Source organism: Glycine soja, chromosome 9 (assembly GCF_004193775.1).
Source record: "Glycine soja cultivar W05 chromosome 9, ASM419377v2, whole genome shotgun sequence".
NCBI classification, from domain to species: Eukaryota; Viridiplantae; Streptophyta; class Magnoliopsida; order Fabales; family Fabaceae; genus Glycine; species Glycine soja.
Window position 1 is genome coordinate 1984771 of NC_041010.1, and position 15659 is coordinate 2000429.

Consider the following 15659-nt stretch of genomic DNA (forward strand, 5'->3'; position numbering starts at 1 on the left):
TTCGATGGACTGGGAATTTTGCAGTTACTACTTACAAGGGAATGGCCGAATTTCTTTGCTTTGGAAACGCATTCAATGTAAAGAACCGTGCGTTTGGTTCAACCTTGAATCACTTATTGCTTGTTTGAAAATCAGGCAAAAATACTTGAGGCAAAAGGATCAGAATTCTTGTTTTTGTTTTTATTTTACTATCATTCGTTGGATTGCATTGAATTATGTGTCATAATAATGTAATAATTATAACTGTAAATTAAACATGCACTTAGAATTTAATGTGATTTGTAGAAGTATTTACATATTTAGTATTGACTCTATAATTGATTTTGAATTAAATAATAAAATAACTTATAATCACTAAAAAAGTGACATGATTAGTTTTTAGTTTTTGGCTGAGGAATATTCTCGTTCATCCCAAAAATAACTTTTAAATTATACTATTGACTTGCCTTAATTATATCATTAACTTGTTTTTAAAATAAAAACATAAAGTATTTTAAATAAGGTTATATTTGAATAATATTGAGAAAAAATTATGCTTTATTCTATTTTTTTTTAAATTCAAAAAGTATTAAAATACTTTTGAAACAATTGATTATAAAAAATTATAAAGCATTGGAGATTAAGGTTTTCACTCTTTGTAGTTTTCAAATAGGCACATTACAAATAACTACAAATACTCATGGAGATCTCACTTATATTTAGTTTGAAGTCTATTTTACATGTTAGATGTTACTTTTGATCAGAGCCTTGGCCATGACAATACAAATGAGGCCATTGCCTTAGGGCCCTTTTCAACGTCTTAGTTTATATATATATATATATATATATATATATATATATATATATATATATATATATATATATATATATTATCTCAATTATTTTTTTCAAAAAATAAAAGGCAACATAAGACCTGATAAATAGAATGCATAACTTTAGTGAAGAATTTTATTTACTTTTGTGATTACAAATATAATACAAACTCATTTTTTTAAGTACCCGAGTATCGAATTCCTATCCACGTCAGTACAACAAACATTTATAAATATTTGTTTCTCCAATATTCCATAAAGTATAAACACCCATGAATCAATGAATTTTATGAAAATACAATTTTTGTCTTGAGAGCAACTGTGACACTAATTGATATATTTCTTACATGTTATGCGAGGGTTACCAAGGAATTTGTTCTGTGTCAACTGTACCAGGATGTAGTAAAATGCATACAATTGGATCCTTCTTTCTTGTAAATAGTCTTGGATATTGCTAGAATTAAGGGAGAAAAAGAGTGCAAAGTTTACTTTTATCAATTAGTTTATTAATTAATATCATTAAATATTTAGTGAAAATTAATTAATATATATTGATAAATATCACTAGTATTAGTATATAAACTTTCAATTTATCCGCTCTTATTTCCTTGCTTATAAACTTTTAAGTAATTTATTAGTTTCTAGTTTTATCAAAACAGGCTCTTAATTAGTTAATGCCCAATTTCTCATGACTCATTGTAAACAGAAATTCACACCAACAAGGCTAACTACACCCCTCCCCCTTCAAAATTCATATAATGCAAGCAATCAAAAGTTATTAAACTTCTAGTTTGTGCATGTTTGGTTTACGATCAGAAATCATGTGACATGAATTTTCATATAAATCTAACGAATAAAAACGAAATAATCATAAAAGAAAGGATCTTAATCGATTGACAAGATCACTTTTACTTCAAATGTAATTTTACAATAGATTTCTAAAAATACTCTTAGGAGTCAAAGAAGTTTGGACTGAGGGAGGGAGAAAAGTGAATCACCGGTTAGTCCTGAGTTAAAATGAATTGTAATGATTCACTTCGCATTTTTAATATTTTTTAAATGATTTTCTCCTATTGTAATTGTAATGGCCTAATGGGTGCAACAAATTCATTCCATTCCAAACTCTTTAATAATAATAAATCAATCGATTCAAAAAATTAATTTTCTATCCTTCTCAATAACTATGTTTTCTTTTCCAGAAGATGTTATAATGACCCGAATTTAATGTGCCCGACGTAAAATCGTAAATGATGTGTCTTGAAGCTTCTAACGTCTCTATCATTGCAGTAAAATCATACATGCTGAAAGTGTTTATGTTTGTCACATTTGGTGTCCTCCTGCATTTAATATATAAATTTGTACTTTATACTAGTAACTTAATGAAAAACAGTGCTAGTTTTTTTTTGGTGGAAAAAAAAAGTACTTTGTAGTGTGAGTGTGACGTTTTCACAAATTTATAATATTGTAAGAAATTCTTCCACCAGCTGAATACAAACAGTGAAAGTCTGATCACATGATGAAACCCACGTCAAGCCTTATTTATTAGGAGAGATAAAAAGTTAAGTGTCCTCTGAAACCAGTTTGACTTATTTTTAGAATATAAGGTTTTAAATTTAATTTATTCATTTTATCTAGATATTTCTTTTTACAGAATTTAGACTTAGTCAAATCTTTTTTATATTTTTTACTTGACTTGGATATCTAAGATCTTTAAATTGGTCAATTTGTGTATTAAATAAAGTTTTATATAAGTCAAAGGGTTTGAGTTTTTAGATAAATTTTAAAATATGCATAACAATAACAGTATTATATATTTTCAACAAGTTATCTGATTAAACCTAAAGAAAAATTTTAAAATATCAACTTTTACTAACTTCATTTTTTTTTAATTTTTTTACCTAATTTATTAAACAAATTAATCAAGCTAACCAACTTCATTTAAATTAAGTTATAGCCCATAGTACTTATTTTCACCTATTTAATTTATGATATATTTTTTTATACGTAAAAATCCAACACATGTATTAGAACACATTAAATTTATGGTCTATTTGGCAAGAAGAAAAAATAAAGTATATAAAAATAATTAAAAAAAGGATAGATGGAGATAAGTAAAAAAGTGACAAAATTTAGGAGTATTTGATCTGAGAGAAATATGAAAAAGAATAAAGAAAGTTTTTTTTTCATAAGGGTATATTTCAGGTTGTTTTAAATAGTAGAAAATGTTTAAAACCATCTAAAAATGTGCTATATTTACCCGTTTCTAATTGACAGAGCATGGCACAAATGTGTGCTATACATTGTCACTTTTCATTTTCATCAAGTTTTGTACAAAAATAAAAAAGGTATGAAAGTCGTAACTTGCAATTTATCTTTCTGTCTATTTTTATTCTATCAAATACTCTGTATTTTCCATCTCTTATTTATTTCCTCTCCCTCCTCCCTATTTTGTCTCCATTATTATTTCTACCAAACACACCCTTCGACTCTTAGAGGAAGTAATATAGGAAAGAATCCATCTACTCTTGTATGCGAGCGAGTTAAAATGGTCACATGTATAGTTTTTTGTTTTAAGTTTTAAAATAAATAAAAAACTTGTCTCTTTTGCTATTGTTCTAAAAAAGAGACAATGTTCTAAAAAAAGTAGTTTAGTGCTTGAAGTAGTGTAATAATCGCTGTACTAAAAAGTCCTTAAAAATAGTGAATCTTACCATCACTGAGATTTGAAGGCAATCCTTGTAAAAACGTACTTGAATGAAATAAATGAATATACCATTTAATTTTTTTTATGGGAGTAAGAAGTGAATAAATATTTATTGACATTTAAGGGGCACAAAATAAAGTTCAATATTCCCACCGACGTTATATAGCCATCCATTCTAAAAGTCCAATGATATGTGCATATGCTACCATTATGCGTGTGCGTGTAGTCTTCAATTTTCGGTGAAAGCACTGAAAAAAAAAAGTAAGAAAATTATGAATAGTTAAAAGCATTAAGGGAATAAGGGAAAAAATGAAAATGAAAGGAAATGATGTCAGACATGAAGATCTAAAATAATCTTTTGCCGTACTGTGTATGGAGTTGGGTTTTCCTTGTTTCTCTCCAACTAAATTACAAATTTACATTATAGTAATTGGTTAATTTATTCCATGATTTGATTACAAAATTATTAATTAATATTGACAAAAATAGATAAATAATTTTAGAAATTGATCATTTTGCATTAAATCCATCAACATAATTTAATGAGAGAATTTATATTCGATTCTTATTCTGTATAATTTTTTTTTAATCATGCACTGCGAGCGAATTAGTATCTGAAACAATGAGTTAGAGGATACATGTGGTCTTTGACCTAGGTAAAAGAAAAATCTATCGATTTGATTTACGGTTTTTGTCTCTAAAACCAAACCAAATCAAAGCACTTGTACAACTTTTTTGTGTTATGCGTTTTATAATGTTTATATCACTTACCTTTTATAATGTTATGTATACGTTTTGCGTTTTAATTCTTTATTCATATAGTGAAAATCTTATCTTTCTCCCAATTAAATCACACTCATGCATTTGCCTTGCTCCTAAGTGCTACTCAATGGTTGCCTCTCACCTCTCATTTGGTGAGTGACCTCTATTGTCGACTCATTGTTATCATCTTGTCGATAACCTATCCCTGTCACTATCATAAGTGTTCTTTATCTTTGCTCTCGTCGAAGTCGATGTTGTAACTTATTATTTTCTTTGCTCTCTCTTGTTGATGGTGATGTTGCAAACACCTTTTATCGTTTGCTACTATTATATTTTGGCCTTTTGGGGGTTATTTACTTTGCAATTTTGACTTTTAATTTGTTTTCTTGTCAAATCTGACTTATAAATTCTGTATATTAATTTATAGTCATGTTTCAACTTTGTACTATTAAGTACTTATTTGAAATTGTAAAATATATTGAATAAATGTGTTTCTTATGTATTTAAAGTTATTAGAAGTATTTATTTGATATCAACACTGTGTTAATAAATTAAAAAATAAAACTGTAAAATTGAACTAAATCAAAGCACAAAGTATCCAATTAAAAAGTGATATTATGTATCACAAATTTATCAAATTTTATAAAAATTACTTAGAAGTCATATTTATTGTTAAATTTTTTGATTAATTGATAATGCAAACATATTTTACATAGAAACTAAATTCTTTATTTCTCGTGCCAACTATATTTAAGAAAAAAACAAATGTAGATACAAGGAATATATCTTTGTTAAAAACAATTATTTATATCATTTAAGAAACATATAATCTAAAAATCCCACACAAAATGGGTGAAATTTGTCTATGGTGTTGTGTCTGATGGGCCATATTATTGGCATAGGGCTCCCTAGTCCATGGCCCCATTCCCTTAACACATCTCCATTATTCTCTCACCAACTTCACCTCTTGTGAGTTGTGACTCTCTGTCTTAATTGAATAGCCTTTGTAAACATTGATCAAAACAAAGAAACCCTAGTCAAAGGGGCAGTGGTGGGCCACCACTCGTTCCTAGTCTCCTACATGTCACTGTGTTGACACAACTTCCAAGTTCCAACCCAACAATCTTAATAAACTCTATTTCATAAAATCTTTTGACGTCCACTAGGAAAGCAGTGGGAAGATTGAGATTCCCTGTCTTTTTTTGGCGGGTAAATCAATAATTTTTTTTCTTATAAAATTTTAACACCCCAAAATGGGGCAAGAAATGGAAAATTAAAAAGATCCTAACTTTTGTTCCCGCTTTGCTTTTTTCACCCATTGCCTCCATGTCAAAATTGCAATGCCGAATGCAGACACTGAAAAAACCTCAAAAGGATGAAAAATCTAGAGGCTGCTTTATCTTTAGGCCTTTCATAAACTAACAATTAGGGTTCCATTTTAAGGTGCTCCATCCTCCATTGTCACATGCAAACTAAAAGACACAAGTTAAAAAAGGACAAAGGTACTCTCTTTTTGATGTTTTATTTATTGTCACACTTCATTAAAGTGAAATTTTTTGGGGTCATTTTACTGCTCAGAAAATTTAAATACTTTCTTTTTGTTTTTTTTTTTAAAAGATTTCTATCCATCAATTAAAGCTTTTAGGACCAAAAAAAAATAAAATTCTGGGTCCCTTCTCCTTTATTGCAGCATGGAGTGTCAACTGGTTCTCATTTCCTTTTTCCCCTTAACTTGGTTGTGGCTACAATGCTGCTGTACTGTACTTAATTTCTGAAACTCTAAAGTTCTAATCTTTGTGCTAACCTCTCCTGTCTGCTTCAAAAAATTCATACATCAGAGGAGGGGTTTCTGCTACAGTCTACATTGTGCTTTAGGAAGTGTTTTTTGTTAAGAAACATTGTGTTTTATGTGTCAGATCTCTCGACATTCACACATTTTGTTTGGTTCATTTCAGTGCATTTTATGTTTCTAGGTTACTCCATGAAGCTAATAGTTGTCTCTGCTGAAGAAGCTGCACTGCATTTGTAAAGTTTTTCTATTTTTTGTTGAAGGACAGTGAATCACTTGGTGGTTGTTTAGTAAGTAAAGTCGATGACTTTGTGTAGTTTTTGTTTTTTTTTATTTTGTTCTGGCTTTATAATTTGTTATTGAATGCTGTCTATCTTTGCTTGCTGAAGGTTAGGACACTTGTGGTTTTGAAGAACCCCTCTTTGGGATTTTGCTGTAAGTAAGTCCTTCACTAAGTGTGGACTGAGAAGCTTGAAGACCCAACTCTCTCTTTTGGAGACTGTGCTTGCTTCTTTTCTAAATTGGTGCTTGCTTTTAGAAGAACCAAAGAAGGGTATCTTGGAATTTTATCTGTACCTTTTTTGGTGGGTTGAAGATAATTGCTTATCCTTTTGAACTAAAAGGGTGAAAGCTCCCTTTCTGTCTTCACTTACTGTGAACTACACAGAAGTAAACATTCTAGTGTCTATAGAAGACTATGAAGCCTTTTAGCCTTTTAGTGTTATCTTTATATTTCTTCTCTGTGGTAGGGCAGCTTCCCTCTCAGGACATTTTAACATTGCTGGAGTTTAAGAAAGGCATCAAGCATGACCCTACTGGTTATGTTCTCAATTCCTGGAATGAGGAATCCATTGACTTTGATGGATGCCCATCTTCATGGAATGGAGTTCTGTGCAATGGTGGTAATGTTGCTGGGGTTGTTCTTGACAACTTGGGTCTCTCTGCTGACACTGACTTGAGTGTGTTTACTAATCTCACAAAGCTTGTGAAACTCTCCTTGTCCAACAATTCCATATCAGGAACACTACTTGACAGCATTGCTGATTTCAAAAGCCTTGAATTCTTGGATATCTCTTATAACCTCTTTTCCTCATCCTTGCCATTGGGGATTGGTAAATTAGGGAGCTTGCAGAATCTGTCGTTGGCTGGAAATAACTTCTCTGGCCCAATTCCTGACTCTATTTCAGAAATGGCCTCCATCAAGTCCCTTGACTTGAGCTGCAATGCCTTCTCTGGAATGCTGCCAGCATCGTTGACTAAGACTATTAGTCTTGTATCTCTTAACTTGTCTCATAACGGCTTCAATGGAAAAATTCCCAAAGGTTTGGAGCTGATCCCTGCTCTTGAAAAACTTGACTTGCATGGGAATATGCTTGAAGGTAATTTGGATGTTGTATTTATGCTTTCATCAAGTGCCAGCTATGTTGATTTAAGTGAGAATATGCTGTCAAGTTCTGATTCCAATCAGAAGTTTCTACCGCGAATATCTGAAAGTATTAAGCATCTGAATCTAAGCCACAACAAGCTTACTGGGTCATTGGCTAGTGGAGCCGCGGAACCTGTTTTTGAAAACTTGAAGGTGTTGGACCTCAGCTACAATCAGTTGGACGGAGAATTGCCCGGATTTGATTTTGTTTATGATCTTGAAGTTCTTAAACTCAGCAACAACAGATTTTCAGGATTTATTCCTAATGGCCTGCTGAAAGGAGACTCTTTGGTTTTAACTGAATTGGATTTGAGTGCCAACAATCTCTCAGGTAAATTGGCAGTTCCGTTTTTTCTTTTGCTCAAAATAAAGAACCTGTCATGTTTTATTATTCATCTAACATTCAAATTGTTTTTCAGGGCCACTAAGTATAATTACATCAACAACACTTCATTCTCTTAATCTCTCATCAAATGAGTTCACGGGTGATATGCCACTGTTGACTGGAAGCTGTGCTGTACTTGATCTGTCAAATAACAAATTAGAAGGAAACTTGACCAGGATGTTGAAATGGGGGAATATAGAATTTCTTGATCTCAGTCGGAATCATTTGACGGGGGCCATCCCTGAGGAAACTCCTCAATTTCTGCGATTGAATTATTTGAACCTATCCCATAATTCTCTAAGCAGCTCCCTTCCAAAAGTCTTAACACAGTATCCAAAGCTTAGAGTGCTCGACATTAGTTTCAACCAATTGGATGGACTACTTCCAGCTAATCTGCTCACACTGCCCACATTGCAAGAGCTGCGTCTTGAAAATAATATGATCTCTGGTGGCATCAAGTTTTCGTCTTCTCCTGACCAATCCGATCTTCAGATTCTTGATCTTTCTCACAACCAGCTTAATGGCTATTTTCCTGATGAGTTTGGGTCATTAACTGGCCTAAAAGTGCTAAATATTGCCGGAAATAATTTTTCTGGTTCTCTTCCAACTACCATTGCAGACATGAGTTCACTTGACTCCCTGGATATATCAGAGAATCATTTTACTGGTCCTCTACCAAGTAACATGCCAAAGGGGCTCCAAAACTTTAATGCTTCACAAAATGATCTGTCTGGAGTTGTCCCAGAAGTTCTTAGAAAGTTTCCCAGTTCTTCTTTCTTTCCTGGGAATACCAAGTTACATTTTCCAAATGGTCCTCCTGGATCAATCAGTTCACCTGCTGAAAGTTCCAAGAGGAAGCATATGAACACCATAGTTAAAGTCATAATCATAGTGTCATGCGTGGTTGCGCTCTTCATATTAATCTTGCTTGCTGTCTTCATACACTACATACGTATATCAAGATCTCCACCAGAATATGAAACAAGTAAGGATATCCACAGGCATCCTCAACCAATTATCTCGGCTCCTGTTCGTACGACAGATGGGGGTGGCGCTTTGGTTGTTTCAGCTGAGGACCTCGTGACCTCACGCAAAGAGTCACCATCGGAGATAATCAGCTCTGATGAAAAAATGGCAGCTGTAACAGGGTTCTCTCCATCAAAACAAAGCCACTTTTCATGGTCACCAGAATCTGGTGATTCACTTAGTGGTGAAAATCTTGCAAGACTAGATACGAGATCGCCAGATCGGTTGGTTGGCGAGCTACATTTTCTTGATGATACGATAACATTGACGCCTGAGGAGCTCTCAAGGGCCCCTGCTGAAGTTTTAGGAAGAAGTAGTCACGGTACTTCTTACAAGGCAACTCTGGAGAATGGTTTGTTGTTGAGAGTGAAGTGGTTGAGAGAAGGAGTGGCAAAACAGAGAAAAGAATTTGTAAAGGAGACGAAGAAATTTGCAAACATCAGACATCCAAATGTTGTAGGATTGAGAGGATATTATTGGGGTCCTACACAGCACGAGAAGCTTATACTTTCAGATTACATCTCACTAGGAAGTCTTGCAAGTTTTCTTTATGGTAATATGTCGACTTTCCTTCTAATATGATTAGACTGCTTTTCTTAAACTTGAACCTTAAATAAAGGGAGGCACCTTAGAAGTTGTGTTGGGTAGGTTAGAATTAATAAACAAGATATATACAGGATTTGAAGGGTAGGATAATATAGCAGACTAAAAATATCATGATCCTTGATTTCCAAATGGTTAACATATCTAAATGGTCTTTTGAAATGCTTGGAAGTGCTTGCCATGGCAGCTTCTACTATAAAATCTGCTTGTTCATCAAAAATATATTTGATATATTTATATTGATAGCCTTATATAAATTTTATTACCTAATTTACAAATTTCAGTTGGACTCCTTCAAATTGCACCACAGAAATCACTCTTTCAAAAAATATTATCTAAATGTGAGGAAAGATGTCGTTTTTGTCAAAATTGGCCAAATATAAAAAATCCATTTGAAGTGTCTAAATCTCAATCCTTTTAAACTGATTGCTTATGCTTGAATATGATAATGCCTTAGCTCCCATGTAAAGTAATCTTTAGTTGCATGATGTCTATTATGCATTAATTCTAATATGTCTTTTGGGTGTCTGTTTATGCATGAATTCTAATGCCTATCATATTTTACTGGTGCAGCTAGTAAAGGTTTCTGAATAGTCATCTATTATATCTAGTGTTGTCTTTCATTCCTAAATATTTCATGTTTGAGCTTAATTATAAAATTCAATTGTCAGATCGACCAGGAAGAAAAGGTCCACCACTAACTTGGACCCAGAGGCTCAAAATAGCAGTTGATGTAGCACGTGGCCTGAACTATCTCCATTTTGATCGCGCTGTTCCTCACGGGAATCTCAAAGCTACAAATGTGTTGTTAGATACAACTGATATGAATGCACGTGTTGCCGATTACTGCCTTCACCGACTCATGACTCAAGCTGGTACCATTGAACAGATTCTCGATGCTGGGGTCTTGGGTTATTGCGCACCAGAGTTAGCTGCTTCCAAGAAGCCAATGCCCTCCTTCAAGTCAGATGTTTATGCTTTTGGAGTGATACTTTTGGAACTTCTAACTGGAAGGTGTGCTGGTGATGTTATATCTAGTGAGGAGGGAGGTGTTGATCTGACAGACTGGGTAAGGTTGCGTGTAGCAGAAGGCCGAGGCTCAGAATGTTTTGAGGCTACCTTGATGCCGGAAATGAGCAATCCAGTTGTAGAAAAGGGAATGAAGGAGGTCCTGGGAATAGCAATGCGGTGCATTCGGTCCATTTCTGAAAGGCCTGGTATCAAGACTATTTATGAAGATCTCTCTTCTATATAGTCTGCTCATGCTAACTGTTTGAACTTTGACATATTGTGGGAATTAATGTCTCATTAGTGTCCCATAGTTGTTCAGAGCCTGGCCTTTTAACATGTTTGTATTAACCATTTTTTTAGCTGTAAAAATGGGGCTGTGCCAAAAGCATATACATGGATGATGGATGTTACTTGATGGGTTATAACCATCTAATTTTGTCTCGAAATGGTATGTGTTATGAATAGTCATTTGTTTGCCAGTACTATAGTTGAAGGCTGTCCAAGTTGGTCATGTAATGGTTAACACTTAGCAGTTATATTGTTTTGTTGGTTTAATTGATCTTAGAGTTGAATTGCCAAAGATGTTAGAGACGTAGTTCTCAGCAAACTCGGCTGGTTTTCACTTTCAGGAAGGTGAGTGGCACCAATGAGTACCAGTGGCATGATTCTGTACAGTGCAGCTGTTACTATTGTCATATAATCAACCATGGTTGAGGAAGACATGATTTATTAAATTCAATCTTTGCTTGTGTTGATTAACTACTGGTATTTTATTTTATTTTACTGATTCTTCTAAAAGTATAATTAGTTGTTCAATTCAAGGGATTTTCATTACATTTGATGTTATTTTAAAAATTTACAAACATTAGATTTTCAAACATATACTGGAAGGATCCTTTGGTAGGGTATTCCACAGTCAAATAAGCACTATCGGTTTAGATTATTTGTATTGTAAAATTGAATTTTATTAAAAGTGAATTTGTAATAAAATGATTTGTGTTTGAAACTTTTTCTTTGAACAAGTTTGTATTGTGCAAATGCATGATCTTGCAATACCTCGGGTAAAGAGTTAGTGGACATGTACTCTAAATTTACGAGAATATAAATCATGGTAAAATCGCTACAAAAACAGTTATTTGCTTCTTCAGAAAATTACGATGAGTTTAACTTACCTTGTTACCAAGCAAACATATATGTTTGTGAATGGGGATTTCATGGAAAAGGGAAGATAAATTTTTTTTTGTTTCTATTTTTTAATAGAAGAAATAAAACAAAAATTAATATAAACTTAATGTCTTAATCATGTGATTCATGTGTTTATATTAATAAATATTATACAATTTTTTTAATTTAAAAATAAAGAATAGCACACAGGCTGAGAACATTTCTTTATTAAATATATTTATTGTCCATGCTACTTGTACTATAAAGATTAATCATTTTTTTTACTGCAGTATAAAGATTAATCATGTGTATACAATAATTTGTCTTTTGTATATAAATGTTTTTTTGTTTGTTTGTTTGCACTTTGCAGGCATATAAATGTCATTAATACATTTTATATTGTTATAAAATATATTTATGAAAGAAAAAATAAGATTCGTGTAATTTAATTTAATAAAATATAAAATACTATAGATTTGGCAGCAGACCTAATCTACAAAATCTGACCTGTTAGATTGAAGCGGGTCGGTTTGGTCGGGTCAAACCCGTTAAATTATTTTAATAAAAAATTAAGAAAAACATAAGGTTTGGTTGAGCATGAGAAAATTCACAATCTTGTCTCTTTAGAACCCTTCCGTGTTTCTGTCTCTGGTTCGAGGCGTCTCGTTTACGGTCCCTTGTCTCTGTCTCCGTTCATTCTGGTTAGACACTTTACTTTTTTCTCATTCATTAACGCTTTATGTATTTATGTATGTATTCTGTTCTTTCTATCTATCTCCTGTGATTTCAGTTTCAAAAATTCTCATACCATTTTGCTCTGTTTTGTTGCTTAATTATTTAGTTCCCAAACCGCACTGCCAAGTGCTCTTTATTGGGTTTGTGTTTGTCATCTTGCTACTCTCTCTGTATCTTAGTGTGTTTCTCATTTCATCTTGTCTATGCACTCCACCTGTTTGATGTTATATCCACTAGGGTTAGCTTACTGGTGGAGGGTTTGGGTAGTTTGCATGAGATCATAGGTTCTTAACCTCACTGTCGCCTTTCATTGTACACCCAGAAAGAGCTGTTTGATGTTATTCCTTACCCACCTAACACAAGTTTACTGCATTAAATCTTTACCAAAATGAATAATAAAACAAGTATTCTTTAAAGAAAACGAGGCTATAAACTTTGAAATAATGTTCTATTGTATGAGAGGATTATAGTTCTTTTTTATATTTTTTTACGAACCCACAAGTTCTGTTGCTTGCTTTTTGAAAATTTCCTACGTTATCCTAATAATTGCTTGGTATATATTTGGTAGGCTGAACTTATCTTCGTGGGATCTGTGTTTCGGGAGGATTAATTTGTAGCAGTTAGCCTTGTCACTGTGTAGAGAATGCCTCTGCAACTTTTTGATGGCAGCGATTCCGAAAACGAGGACATTTCAAAGATCAAGATAGACAAGGAGTATGCTCGTAGGTTTGAGCACAATAAGAAACGGGAGGACCTCCAGCGATTTGAGGAATTAAAAAAGAAGGGTGTTATTGATTCACCTTCACACTCGCATTCTGAAGGTGAGGAGGAATCTGAGTCCGAGTCATTGGATGATGATGATGATGACTATGAGACGCTTGTCAATTCTAGAAGGAGGGACAAGGAGTTCTTTGATGCCTTAATTAAGGTGAAGAAGCAAGATCCTATTCTTAAGCAAAAAGATGTTAGGCTCTTTGGGTCTGATGATAGCAGTGACGACGAAAGTGATGAGAAGGAGAAAGTTAAATCAAAAGACAAGAAGGGTGAAAAGCCAATGTATTTGAAGGATGTGGTGGCAAAGCATTTGATTGAGGAGGGGGCAGATTTTGGTGATGAAGAGGAGGAGATAGATGAAAAGGAAAAACGTAAGGGTAAGAAGGTAATGCCTTTGAAAGATAAAGACTTTGTTATTAAGGATGGGAAGAAGACTTATGGTGATGAGCAAGAGGAGTTGAAAAAGGCTTTTCTGCAAGCAGTAGAAAGGGAGGGTTTGGAAGATGGTGAAGAGGAGTTTTTCAGTGTGAAGGAGAAGGTAGGTGAGGAAGACAAAGTAGATAGTGATGACAAGGAACTTGAGGAGAAGCTGGATGAGTATTTTGGTGGAGATGTAGAATCAAATGAAAATTCCAAGTTTCTAAGAAGCTATTTCATGAACAAATTGTGGATAGACAAGAGTGGGAAGAATTTGAATGTTGGAGAGGATGAATTGGACGAGATTTCAGAGGATGAGGTGGAGCTTGAGAGACAGGAAGAATATGAGTACAGATTTCAGGAAAATCCAGGAGATAGGGTGTTGGGTCATGCTCGGAAGGTGGAGGGATCAGTGAGGAAGAAGATGAATGCAAGGAAAGAGCAGAGAAAGAGCAAAGAGGAGAGAATGGCTATAGAACAAAAGGAGAGAGAGGAGGAGTTGAAACGTTTAAAGAATTTGAAGAAGCAGGAGATACAGGAGAAGGTTAAAAAGATAATGAAGACTGCAGGGATCCATGGTGATGATATTATCCCATTGTCTATGGCAGAAATTGAAGAGGAATTTGACCCAGAGGAGTATGACAGAATGATGAAGAAGGCATTTGACGAGAAATATTATAATGCAGAGGATGCTGACCTTGACTTTTGTAGTGACATTGATGACATTGAGAAGCCAGATTTTGAAAAGGAGGATGAATTACTTGGGCTTCCTAAAGGCTGGGATGCATGCGGATCTAATGGTGGGTTTTTAGCTGCAAGGGAAAAAGCATTGAAAGAAAAGATTGAGAATACTAGTGATGACGATCTCCCTGAAGCAGAAGATGAAAACGAAAGGTTTGAGAATACTAGTGATGACGATCTCCCGGAAGGAGAAGATGAAAAAGAAGAGAAAATTCCTGAGGAAGGTAGTCGGAAGAGGAAGCGCAAAACAGCACTTTTGGAGAAAGCAAGACAGGCAATGATGGATGAGTACTATAAATTAGATTATGAGGACACAATTGGGGACCTGAAGACAAGATTCAAGTATGCCAAAACAAAATCAAGTAGATTTGGCTTGAGTGCCTCAGAGATACTATTGATGGATGACAAGGAATTGAATCAGTATATTTCCTTGAAAAAGCTTGCTCCTTACCAGGAGGAGGAATGGAAACTAAGCAAACAGAAAAGATACATGCTGAAGATGAGAGCCAAGGAGCTCCTTCGGATGTCAAGTTTGGATAAGAAGAAAAGGAAGAATTCAAAGGTTGATTCTGGCAAGATAACTTCATCAAAAAGTGTTGAGAACGAAAAACCAAGCACAGAAGAATCAAATATTAATACAGATAATCTATCAAGGAAAGCCAAGCGAAGGCGACAAGTGGCTAATTTGAAGTTATCACAATCAAGGCTTAAAGCATATGGGAAGATACCCTCAAAATCTAAGCATGGAGGAAAGCACTGAAAGCTGTCAATGATTTATGCAGGTAATTACTTTAGTGTGAGGTTAATTTGAGGTAGCAATATAAATATATTATCCATTGCTATTGTTAAAAAATGACTGGTTTAATAAAACATTTCCATTCTGCTGAAGGTGATTCATTTAAAATTAGCGTGATTATATTCAGTTACAATTAAAGTGATATTGGATTAAGTTTATTTATTTATTTTTGAAAAGGATTTGCCTTCTCCCCCTCCCTAACCTTGTCTGCTAGTAACTTTTTCTGGTTGTTTTGCAGAAGGAACCAACTAACCGAGGAACTTACGATCTTAGAAGAGATTTGGAGCTTAATATTGCAAAATGCTGTGCGGTGGATCATGGATTGTTTGTCTAAGTGTTTTTGTGGAGAGAAGTTTTGGTTGTCTTTATGTTTTCTCCAAATGGAATTTCTTAGAGTCTATGGAATTTCTTAGTATACAAACTGTCAATTTTGGCCGAAAGTTGGTGCTTGTCTTTGTGTTTTCAACATTGCATTTACTCGTTTAGAATTTGTGTTTTGATATTTGCTCGTCTT

The 15659-nt window shown here is 33.8% G+C and overlaps 2 protein-coding genes across 3 annotated transcripts; both read left to right on the forward strand.

The window, feature by feature from the left end:
• Positions 1–5654: 5654 nt before the first annotated feature.
• LOC114367830 (LRR receptor-like serine/threonine-protein kinase GHR1) lies at positions 5655–11277 on the forward strand. 2 transcript variants are annotated; one of them, XM_028325035.1, is made up of 5 exons: positions 5655–5780; positions 6234–6357; positions 6457–7824; positions 7913–9457; positions 10179–11277. In XM_028325035.1, the coding sequence occupies exons 3-5, from the start codon at positions 6765–6767 to the stop codon at positions 10760–10762; spliced, it is 3189 nt and encodes a 1062-aa protein (XP_028180836.1). In that variant the 5' UTR covers positions 5655–5780; positions 6234–6357; positions 6457–6764; the 3' UTR covers positions 10763–11277. The 2 variants fall into 2 exon arrangements, with proteins under 2 accessions (XP_028180836.1, XP_028180837.1); XM_028325036.1 differs by lacking the exon at positions 5655–5780 and having other exon boundaries at positions 5924–6361.
• Positions 11278–12277: 1000 nt separating this feature from the next.
• LOC114367181 (protein KRI1 homolog) lies at positions 12278–15647 on the forward strand. Its single transcript, XM_028324307.1, has 3 exons — positions 12278–12383; positions 12986–15131; positions 15384–15647. The coding sequence occupies exon 2, from the start codon at positions 13061–13063 to the stop codon at positions 15107–15109; it is 2049 nt and encodes a 682-aa protein (XP_028180108.1). The 5' UTR covers positions 12278–12383; positions 12986–13060; the 3' UTR covers positions 15110–15131; positions 15384–15647.
• Positions 15648–15659: the final 12 nt, after the last annotated feature.

Coding starts and splice junctions, on each gene's coding strand:
- LOC114367830 (XM_028325035.1), top strand. CDS start 6,765: ATGAAGCCTTTTAGCCTTTTAGTGTTATCTTTATATTTCTTCTCTGTG. Junction 7,825..7,912: donor GAGTGCCAACAATCTCTCAG/GTAAATTGGCAG, acceptor ATTGTTTTTCAG/GGCCACTAAGTATAATTACA. Junction 9,458..10,178: donor TCTTGCAAGTTTTCTTTATG/GTAATATGTCGA, acceptor TTCAATTGTCAG/ATCGACCAGGAAGAAAAGGT.
- LOC114367181 (XM_028324307.1), top strand. CDS start 13,061: ATGCCTCTGCAACTTTTTGATGGCAGCGATTCCGAAAACGAGGACATT.